A 12,203-nucleotide genomic window follows, 5' to 3' on the forward strand; every position below is an offset into this window, starting at 1 on the left:
GTATATGTATGACTGATTCACTTTGTTATAAAGCAGAAACTAATAAAAAAATATATTAAAAAAAAAAACAACCAACAATATCCTGCCTACAACAGATACACTTCAACATAATTGATTTAAATATAAGTAACTGGAAATAAAACATGGGAAAAGATAGTCCGTGAAAACAGTAACCATATAAAAACTGATATGGCTATATTATTAATGGTCAAAGGAGGTGTTAAGGAAGAAGTAACAGAGAATAAAAGGAAATTCATAATAATTAGAAGATCAATTCCATAGGAGAAATACATAATTCTAAATGTATATGCACCTAATAACATCAAAATTTATGTAGCAAAAAATTGACAGAACTGTATGAGAAAGACAAATATAGAATTAAAGTTGGAGATTTTAACATATCTCCTCAGTAATCAATAGACAAGCAGGCAAGATATTAGTAAGGATATAGAATATTTGAGCAACAATACTAAGCAACTTAACTGACACTTGTAGAAAACTGTACTCAAAAGCTGTAGGTTGCTCCATCTTTTCAAGTGCTTATGGAACAATGAACAAAATATATCATATGCTGAGCCATAAAACTAGTAATCAATTTCAAAGGATTAAAATTACATAAAATATGTTCTTTAACCACAGAAAAATTAAACCAAAAATCAATAACAAGATATCTGTTACCAAACCAAAACATGGGTCCAATCGCCTGGTGGGTTGTGGTGAGGGAAAGTGCAGCATTTATTGTAAGGCACCATATAAGGAACCCGGGACAACTAGTGCTCAAAAAGCCTGACCTCCCCAATGGGTTTCAAAAAGGCATTTTTAAAGGTAAGGTAAGGGAGGGGCATCCCAGTGTATGTGATGAGCTCCTGCCAAATTCTCTGATTGGTTGATGGTGAGGTAACAGGGCGCTGTCACAGGGCTTAACATTATCAATCCTCAGGCTCCAGTAGGTCTGTGAGCTATGTGCTCACAGTCATCAAGTAGTTAACTTCATCCATTTGGTGGTGGTTTTAGCATTTATAAAACAACTCAGGAACTGTGTGTCAGATACAATCATCTAAGTAAAATACTTCAGAGGAGCTAAATCAGAGGATATAGGGAAGAGGTCTGTTAGGGGAAAGACCCATAGGATCCTGTTTGGTTACATATCTAGAAAATCCCAAATCATCTGGAAATTAAATAACTTACTTCTAAGTAACTGATTCATCATGGATGAAATTACAATAGAAATTAGAAAATATTTTGAAAGTATCAGTAATGAAAATACAGCATATCAAAAGTTGTGAGATGCAGCTATAGTAGCTCTTAGATGGAAATTTGATGAATTAAGTATCTATCTCAACAAGGTACGAAAAAGAGAAGGTAGAAAGAAAGAAATAAAATCAGAGATTAATGAAATAGAAAAGAGATATAAAACAGAGAATGTCAGGGACTTCCCTGGTGGCGCAGTGGTTAAGAATCTGCCTGCTAGTGCTGGGGACACAGGTAGGATCCCTGGTTCGGGAAGATCCCACATGCTGCGGAGCAACTAAGCCAGTGCACCACAACTATTGAGCCTGCGCTGTAGAGCCCGCGAGCCACAACTAATGAAGCCCTCATGCCTAGAGCCCGTGCTCTGCAACACGAGAAGCCACCACAATGAGAAGCAAGTGCACCACAATGAAGAGTAGCCCCCACTCTCCACAACTAGAGAAAGCCCACACACAGCAAGAAAGACCCAATGCAGCCAAAAATAAATAAATTAAAAAAAAAAAACAGAGAAAGTCAATGAAGCCAAAAGATGATTCTTTGAAAAAATTAATAAAATTGACAGAATTGATCAAGGAAAAGAGTAAGAGAGAAAACAGATATACCTAATATCAAGGGTGACAGAGGCAACATCACTATAGATGCCACATACATTAAAAAAATAATATGAGGCTTCATAAACAACTTTATCTCAATAAAGTTGACAGCCTAGATGAAATGGGCAACTTTTTAGGAAAACACAACTTGCAGAAATTTTGAATAATCCTGTATCTTTTAATGAAATTAAATCCATAATTTATAACATTCCAACAACAAAAACACCAGATCCAGATGGCTACCCTGATAAATGCTACCAAACTTTTAAGGAAAAAGATGAACAATTCTACACAAAATCTTTCAGAGAGGCCAGCATAACCTTGATACCAAAATCTATCAAGGACATTACAAGAAAAAAAAAATTACAGAGTAATATCCCTTAAAAATACAGGTGGGAAAAAAATCCAAATGAAATACTGACAAATCAGATACAGTATTATGTAAGAACCATACACATCATGGTCTTGTGAGTTTATTCCAGAAATATATAGCTGGCTTAACACTTAAAAAGTCATTCAATATAATTGTAACAATGTGATCATTTTAAAAGATACAGAAAAAGCATTTTATAAAATTCAAAACCCATTCATAATAAAAACTATTAGTTGACTAGGAATAGAGAGAAACTTCCTCAATTTGATAAGATTATTTACCTAAAACATACAAATAATATCACACTTAATGGTGACATAGTGTATGCTTCGCCCTAACAAGACAAGGATATCTGTTATCACCACTTCTATTCAACATTGTATTGGAGTTCCTGCCAGTGCAATAAGGAGAGAAAAAAAAATTTTTAATTGGAAAGGAAATAGTAAAACTGACTTTATTCATAAATGACATGATTGTATACATAGAATATCCAAGGAATGTACAAACTACTAGAAGTAATAAGTGAATTAAGCAAGGCCATGTGATACAAAGTCAATATACAAGTATCAGCTGTACTTCTTTATACTTGCAGCAAACAATTGAAATATGAAAATGTAAAAATAATACCATTTACAATAGGATTTAAAACATTATAAGGTACACAGGACTAAATAAAATGCATAAGATTCTACAGTGAAAATCATAAAACAAGGAGAAATCAAAGAAGACCTAATGAAAGAAGAAAGAGCCTATTTCACAGAGGAAGATTTAATTGTTATGATGTCACTTCTCCCCAATTGGTCTATACATTCAATGCAATCCTAATCAAAATCCCAGCAGGCTTTTTTGGTAGAAATTGATAGGCTAATTTTAAAATTTAAATGCAATTGCAAAAAAAACCTAGAATCGTCAAAATCATCTTTAAAATAAGCATAAAGATGGGCCTCCCTGGTGGCGCAGTGGTTGAGAGTCCGCCTGCCGATGCAGGGGATACGGGTTCGTGCCCCGGTCTGGGAGGATCCCATATGCCGCGGAGCGGCTGGGCCCGTGAGCCATGGCCGCTGGGCCTGCGCGTCCGGAGCCTGTGCTCCGCAACGGGGGAGGCCACAACAGTGAGAGGCCCGCATACCGCAAAAAAAAAAAAAAAAAAAAAAAAAAAAAAAAAAAAAAAAGCATAAAGATAGAAGATTTATGCTACCAATTTTCAAATTGATTTTACTATCAAGGTAAGTAATTAACACACTATGGTATAGGCATAAGGATAAACAAATAGAGCAATGGAACAGAATAGAGTCCAGATATAGGCTCACACATATTGTTACTTGACCAATGAAAAAGACACCAATGCAATTCTAGGGGAAAGAAAGACCTTAGAATAAATGGTGTTGGAAGAACACAGCATCCAGATAGAAAAAAATAAACCTTGACTCTTACACTCATACCACTCACAAAAATTAATTTCAAATGGATTGCAGGGGACTTCCCTGGTGGTCCAGTGGTAAAGAATCTGCCTTCCAATGCAGGGGATGCGGGTTTGATCCCTGGTCAGGGAACTAAGATCCCACATTCTGTGGAACAACTATGCTCGAATGCCACAACGACTGCACTCACAGGCCTCAATGAGAGAGCCTGCGTGCCGCAGACTACAGAGCCCACACACCCTGGAGCCCAAGCACCACAACTAGGGAGAGAAAACCCACACGCCACAACTAAAGAAAAGCCCGCACGCCACAACAAACAGCCCGTGCCGCAAGGAAAAGATCCCACATGCCTCAATGAAGATCCTGCATGCCACAACTAAGACCCGACACAGCCAAAAAATAAAGCAAATAGATTTTTAAAATATGGATTGCAGATCTAAATGTGAAATCTAAGTTATAATTCTTCTAGCTGGGAACACAGTAAACTATATGAGCATGGTGTAGGCAAAGATTTCTTATAAAAGAGCAAAAAGTACTAACCATAAAGGAAGAAAAGATAAAATACATTTCATCCAAATTTAAAACTTCTGTTCATCAACAAACACAATTAAGAAAGTGAGGGACTTCCATGGTTGTGCAGTGGTTAAGAATCCGCCTACCAATGCAGGGGACACAGGTTCCTGCCCTGGCCTGGGAAGATCCCACATGCTGCAGAGCAACTAAGCCCGTGCACCACAACTACCGAGCCTGTGCTCTAGAGGCCGCAAGCCACAACCACTGAGCCCATGTGCCACAACTACTGAGGCTACATGCCTAGAGCCCGTGCTCCTCAAGAAGAGAAGCCACCGCAATAAGAAGCCCACACACCGCAATGAAGAGTAGCCCCTGCTCGCTGCAACTAGAGAAAGCCCATGCACAGCAACGAAGACCCAACACAGCCAAAAATAAATAAATAAATAAATAAATAAATATTTTTAAATACATACATCTGCAAAGGATTTGTAACCAGATAGAACAAAGAACTCTTAAAACTCAATAATAAGACCACTCAGCTTTCAAAAACGGGCAAAACATTTTCACAAACACTTTGCAAAGAAGATATACAAATGGCCAAGAAATTAAATGGAAAGACGTTCAACATCATTAGTAATCAGGGAAATTCAAATCAAAAACACCATGAGATAATACCACACACCTACAAGAATGACTAACAGTACCAAGTGTTGAGAGGCTATGAAGCTACTGGAACTTTTATATATTGCAGGTGAGTGTATAAAATGGCACCTCTTTTGAAAACTTTTTGGCAGTTTCAACTAAAGTTAAACATAAACCTACTCTATGACCAAGCAATTGTACTCTTAGGCACACAAGAAAAATGAGAGGAGACGTCCACAAAAAAGACTTGTTCAAGAATAAAACACCTTCATTACACCAAAAAGTGGAAATAATCCAAATATTCAACAATAGGAGAATGGATAAACAAATTATAGATTCATACAAATAAAAAGAGCAACCTACTGATACATGCAACTACCTGGATAAATCTTAAAATCACTAAATTGTGTAACGATTCCAAGCACAGAGAGTGAGTACATACTATATAATTCTATTTATATGAAGTTTGAGAATTAATAAAAGCACCAGGTGTTAACTACACTTATTTTGTTTATCATTTCACAATATATAAATATCATATGCAGATGTACAAGTATTGTACACCTGAAACTAATATGTTACATGTCATTTATACCTCAGTAATAAAAAACAAAAGGAAACAATGCTTACCTCTGGAGGTGGGAAAGTGCACAAGAAAACTCTCTGTATGACATCTCTGCTCCACATCCATCATTACAGTCATTCTACCTCTGAACCATACCTAGAATCATCTTCTTCTCGTGATCTCCACTGTCCCCACTCTAGGCCAAGTCTGAACTGTCTCTGATGTGCAGGCCACAAGAAGGATCCTGTGTCAGAGGAGTGAATGGGAGGACAAGAGCCCCCAGAGACTCATCAGATATGAGTGTTGTTCTCTATGTGAATGAGCCATTACCACAAAACTTCCATTCCTACTGATCCATAATTTTAACTGATTTTCTTTTGTGCTTCAATTGGTTTTTACAACATTTCCAGTGCCTTAACCATGGAAAATGACATTGTTTCTATGGGAAAATGTATTCTGATTTTCAACAATTGATTAAAATTGTTAAAATTGATTAACTTTTTAGAACCCAGTCATTTCTTCATTGGAGATTTTCCTCTTGTTTTTTATGGTATTTTTAAGTATCTCTAAATCTTTTTAATGGGTTTATATTCTGCATTTCCAATCATCTTTGAAAATCACAAAGGGCAGGCTCTTCCATTACTTGTGTTTGTATGTTAGAGAATGGCATGCAGAACTGGATGCACAGGAAGCACAGCTGAAATGGAGCAGGACGCTATGGTCCTCCCCCCACCCACCATGTCCTCTGCCTGCCTTTTGTCTGTAGAAGAACTTTAGTCAAATTTGAGCCTGTATATACTCACTTGCAAATTTGCAGTTAGCCTAAACAGAGAGAAAATTTGACTCAAGGTTTAAAACATTTTACAAGTAATTTAAAAACAACATAAAACATATTTGCCAAGTTTAAAAGTAATTAATTACAAAACACAATTAAAGTAGTGGAGCAGGGCTTCCCTCGTGGCACAGTGGATGAGAATCCACCTGCCAATGCAGGGGACACGGATTCGATCCCTGGTCTTGGAAGATCCCACAGGTCGCGGAGCAACTAAGCCCTGTGTGCTACAACCACTGAGCCTGTGCTCTAGAGCCCACAAGCCACACCTACTGAGCCCGCATGCCTAGAGCCAGTGCTCCACTACAAGGGAAGCCACCACAATGAGAACCCTGTGCACCACAACAAAGAGTAGCCCCAACTCACGGCAACTAGAGAAAGCCCACGCACAGCAACAAAGACCCAACACAGTCAAAAATAAATAAATAAAATAAATAAGTTTATTTAAAAAAAAGTAGTAGAGCATTAAAATTACATTTTAAAATACTAAGTTTTAAAAGTAATTCTTTTTTTTTTAATTTTTTTTAATTTTTTTTTTTTTTTTTTTTTTTTAGCGGTATGCGGGCCTCTCACTGTTGTGGCCTCTCCCATTGCAGAGCACAGGCTCCAGACGCGCAGGCTCAGCGGTCACGGCTCACGGGCCCAGCCGCTCCGTGGCATGTGGGATCTTCCCAGACCGGGACACGAACCCGTGTCCCCTGCATCGGCAGGCGGACTCTCAACCACTGCGCCACCAGGGAAGCCCTAAAAGTAATTCTTGTATTGTTCTGAAATTCTAAAACAGATTCAGTAGGGAGACATTAATATTCAGTTTATAAAAGTATTCATCAGTTTTCCTATAACTAGGCATCTCTAGTACATTCAGAATTATCCAGTTTACAAGTAATTCATTTATAAGTTAAACTTCCAATATGTAAAATGGTTGCATTAAAACACTCTTTTCAGAATTTTATTTTTAAAAGTACTATTATAGCATAAGTTCACATTTATAACTGAAAACTTTTATGAAAGTTATCAGTCTAAAAAGTTACAGGTCCAAAGAATATTGATACTAATATTAATTAGGGTTGTCTAAATTGCTGTAAAACGCAAAATTAAAAATTCGATAGCACAAACAAAATAGCAATTTACTTATCTCTCATGTAAGAGTCCAAGATTAATAGATCCAGATTAGAAGATCCAGTCATTTAGGGCCCCAATCTGATGGTGGACCTACTTCAATACAAAGTTCCCAAACATCTCTCTGGTTATCATTATTCTAGGCTACAGGAAAGAAGAGTGGGCAGAAGTCCAGGGAAAACCATTGCCTTTTAAATGGGTTAGACAGAGCTCAGTGAGAACTTAGTCATATGTCCACGTGCAGCTGCAAGGGAAACTGGGAAATACTGTTGCTATTTGGGCAGCCCCATCCCAGCTCCAGTCCTATAATGCTGTAATAGGAGGAAAACAGATTTAAATGAAGAGTTAGCAGTGTCTGACACCCCTCTAGCCACAAGAATTCTGTGTTCATCCTTCTCCTGATATGCTCATCCCCTCCCCAAGGGAGACAACTCCAAATTCCATCCAGGTGCTGCATCCAGCTCAAATTCTGGGATCTCTGGGTGACTTGCAATCATCTCCCTCAGACTCAGATTGGCTTTTTGTGGTCCAGCAACTCATTAACTCAAAGGAAGTCACTAACTTCTCCAACACCCAATAAACCATGGTGTAATAGAAACAGGATGATTATATGAGAACTTCTTGTTCTTTACTATTCAGTGGCCCTTCTGCTGCCATAAATCTTGGGGAGAGATAACACAAGAGGTTAATATTTTTGAAATCTGAAGGGAGATGCATTTAGGCAACTGGAAAAAAAAACCCTGCTTTTTCTTTCTAAGAGAAAGTAGCTTTAGACAGAAGAAAAGATATTTGGTGACAAAAGACATTCTATTTCATGGTATTTCACAGTAAGTACACTAGTTAAAGGGATTTCCAGAGCAAAGTGAGAAGAGAATCCAGAACAAAAGTAAATAGTAGCTTTTTTTTTAAAAGAAAAATATGAACTTTTTGATTAGCTTGTCTTAAGATGACTATTGAGAGATTAATGACATTTTGATAAGAAGAACCATAACAAAAAGACAGAACCACATCAAAACACAAAAATACTTTAATTACTGAGAAATATATATAACTCCATCCTTAAGCTTCTTTCTCTTTATTCTCCCATTAGGCTATGTTGATGTCATGTGTTCCCCACTGTGTGTATGTTTACGTGTGTGTGTGTGTGTGTTCATATAATTCAGACCATATTTTGAACAGGAGACTTCCTGATGAAGTCAAATGATTTCCAAAACCAAAGATCAATTTTTAAACATATTTTAAAGTAGTTGAGATAAGGCAACAGCTAAAAGCAGTTCAACTAAAGTATAAACTGTAAAGGCAGGAGTTAGGCAAAGAAAGGGGATGCAATAGAGAGCTGAGAAATAGACAAAGGACCTGTGGCTAAAAAAGACGTAAAAATATCCTCATAAAGGAGCAGTATATATAGTGATTGAAGTCAGACTGCCAGGTGTACCTCCCTGCCTTTCCACTTACTTGCAGAAGAAGTAGTTGATAGTATGTTCTTCTTGGGGTTGCTGAGAGGATTACATGTGTCCATTCCTATTGTATCTTTTGTACCACATAAGGTAAACCCTTGAGAAATAACGATTGGTCTGGGAAGGATACTTTTGGGGTGATGTTAGTAAGTCAAAGCCCTGGGCTGGAATCATTGGCATCAAATCATCTTCAGCAAGGTTGACTCAGGGAGTAGTATAAGGTGCACAAAGATGCATGGCATCTCTCACAACCCAGCTCTCCCAGAACCCCTTACACCTGTCAAAATAGACTCCTGGGTTGAATGAGCCCTGATTCTGACCCAGTGTATGAAATCCTATATCCATTACATTGGTCTTTTCCGAATAATTTGAAAAATTTGTTACATTTTAAAAGTGGATATTTTGTGTTTGTAATCACACAGGTAGCTGTGTGAGGAAAGTTCTTTTTTACAGTATTTTTATGTTTTTGAAATTATCTGTGTATCAGTCTTCTCTACTGAACTATAAGCTCCTCTAAGTAGGAAACTTAATCCCCTCACTCCCCACTGTACCCCAGCACCCAGCTCAGTGCATGGGTATTTTAAAGTAAATTTCTTCCTGTAGCACAGAACCAAAGATCCGATTTGTGGGGTTGGGGGTTGGCTTGGAGAGGTGGATGAGGGGCTGGGATGTGTTCTGACAGTTCTCCTGAAAGACAGATGTTCTCTGCATAAGCTTTTGGAGCAAGACTTGCTTCGGGGTTGTTGGTGACAGTTTCCCTTCACCAGTAGGAGTTTGTCACTATAAGACAACACCAGGAAGTTAAAAGTGAATGGGAAGGGCGGGTGATGGAGATTCCGACCCCTAGGGTCTCCCCTGAGAGTAGCTGAGAGTGTGGGCAACTGCAGGTGAAAAACAGAGAGGTCATAGGGTTAATTTTTTCTGCCCAGAGCAGGTTTGGCCCACATTTTATCCCTTCTGTGGGGGTAATGGGTGCTGCTGAGTGGGCGGTGTGTTGCCTGAAAGGAGGTGGAGCTGAACAGCCCCTCCACATTGGCTATTGCTGCTGTTTGTACTTTGTTGCTTTACATTTCTTTGCAAAGAGCTGAAAGTGCAGTGCCCTCCAGATCGCAGCTGAAGGATCTGCCAGTATTGGGGCAAAGGCAGCGAGGTCGGGTACCGCAGCAGAGCTCTCAGCTCTGGGTCTCAGCTCTGGGTCTTCCAGGCACAGGGCTCACCTATCCAAGGTGTAGTAGTTCCCGGTGGTCCACGAGGACAATGGAATCTGGCTTCCCTAAAGGCACCTGCTGCTGCAGCATTTATCTAAATGCCACGTTCAAGCTCTTCTTTGAAAGGTGTTAACTGATGTGTGCTTTCTGTCTTTTGTCATCCTTTCTTTAGGACAGGTTACACTGACCCAGCCCGGTGAAGATCTCTGGAGACCATGACCAAGAAAAGAATTGCTGTGATTGGGGGAGGAGCGAGTGGGCTCACGTCTATCAAGTGCTGCCTGGAAGAAGGCTTGGAGCCTGTCTGCTTTGAAGGGACTGATGACATCGGAGGGCTGTGGAGGTTTCAGGTAAATCTCCTGGTTCCTTAATACTTGGAACTCTCGCCGTAACTAGGTGCATAAGATATTTTACCTCGTGTCAGGAAGTATGACGGGCTTCACAGTGATTAAACCTGCCAGACTTCAACCTGCTGACCTCCTCTCAGCAGCCATCACCTCAGGTTCTATGCAGGTTCTCTTTCCCTACGCTGGCAGCAAAATGGGACGCAGGTATCACTCGTTTTTTCCTTTACTGATGTCTGTGAAAATGGCACAGAGATCATTTTCATTTTCAGATCTTCCTTGATTTACAATGAGGTTACATCTTGATAAGCCCATCGTAAATTGAAAATATCCTGTTACAAATGTATTTAATACACCTAACCTACCTAACACCATAGCTGAGCCTAGCCTACCTTAAACGTGCTCAAAACACTTACATTAGCCTACAGTCAGGCAAAATCATCTCACACAAAGCCTATTTTATAATAAAGTGTCGAATAGCTCATGTAATTTATTGAATGCTATATTGAACATGAAAAACAGAATGGTTGTTTGGTTGCAGAATGGTTGTAAGTCTATCAGTTGTTTACCCTCCTGATCCTTCCAGCTGACTGGAAGCTGCCACTGCCCAGCATCACCAGAGTATGTTACAAAATATCGCTAACCCGGGAAAAGATCAAAGTTCAAAATTCGAAGTGTGGTTTCTATTGAATGTGTATTGCTTTTGAACCACTGTAAAGTCAAAAAATCACAAGTTGGGCACTGTCTGTAATGAGTTTTGCTGCTATCCAGAAAAGGGTAACAATCTTGGTGGGGGGTGTAACAGAATGGCAGACATGTAAAGTGGTTGCTCTTGGTCTGTGTTCATCGGTAAGTGATCTAGAATACGGCTTACAACTCCTTCCAGGAATCCCCCTTTTCAATCTCTTCTTACTGTTTTTTTTTCTTTTATTTCTTACCTTCCTTCCTTCGTTGCTTCCTTCCTTCTTTACTTTAGACAATTCTCTAATGATTCTAGTGCTTGAATAGGATATAAAATCTGGCCGCCTTCCTTGCTTTGCACTTTTCCTTCACTTGAGAAATCAAAGCAGTAGTCCCATCTTCAGGGAAGGGCAGAGGGCACCTGCAACTGGCTTTTCTTGTCCTTGCACAGACTCAGTTTTAAAGTTGAGTTGCTTTAATATGCACACCCAGCCCTGCAACTTGTTACTAACAGTTAAGGTATCTTCTTACTTAAATGATAGTTAAGCTTATTATATGTCAAAGAATATCACCCTCCTTGACTGATCTCCAAAGCAACATCCATTGGGTTTGCTTTTCAACTCACTTTTTAAGCCAGTATTTTAAGTGTATTAAGGTGTCCAGATTTGCTTCATATTTCACAAAACCAACACGGTGTTGTCCAGCTACTTAAAAGTGGTTTCATTCATTCATAGCATTCCTTAGTAGAACAGCAGTACAGTTGTTTTACATCTTGGCTCTGTCTTGGGGACTAACTCTATTTGACAATCGTCCTTATTCCGATCTAGGGTGGATACTCCTTAGCACACCACCCATGCCTCGGTCATAATCAGTCTTGGGCATGGGCTGAAAAGACTGTTAATAAATCTTTTGTAATCAATAGGAAATTTTACTTTTGAAATCCACAACATGGTGTAGACGTTAAGAGCACATCTGGGTTCAAATCCTACTATGACCTTGGGGAAAACCATTAAACCCATCTGTACCTCTGTGTTGTCATCTTTAAGAAGGAGATAATACTGGCACCCACTTCATAGAGTTATTGTGGGGATTAAGTGAATGAATAATTATGTCATCACTAATAACAATGGCACAATAATTGCTAAACATCAATTATTATTCAGTAGGCCTAGAGTGTGGCCCACACATGTGGTGTCTGGTAAGC

General features: G+C 39.0%; 1 protein-coding gene across 1 annotated transcript in view; it reads left to right on the forward strand.

Annotated features, from left to right (window-relative positions):
* Positions 1-9,902: 9,902 nt before the first annotated feature.
* LOC309799955 (flavin-containing monooxygenase 5-like) overlaps positions 9,903-12,203 on the forward strand; it is a 30,163-nt gene continuing 27,862 nt past the window's right edge. The window contains exons 1-2 of the mRNA XM_082613712.1: positions 9,903-9,916; positions 10,147-10,324. Of these exons, the coding sequence (XP_082469838.1) occupies positions 10,190-10,324 (135 nt within the window). The 5' untranslated portion in view covers positions 9,903-9,916; positions 10,147-10,189. The remainder of the gene's footprint in view (positions 9,917-10,146; positions 10,325-12,203) is intronic.

Source organism: Mesoplodon mirus (genome assembly GCF_964341445.2).
Source record: "Mesoplodon mirus genome assembly, chromosome: 3".
NCBI lineage: Eukaryota > Metazoa > Chordata > Mammalia > Artiodactyla > Ziphiidae > Mesoplodon > Mesoplodon mirus.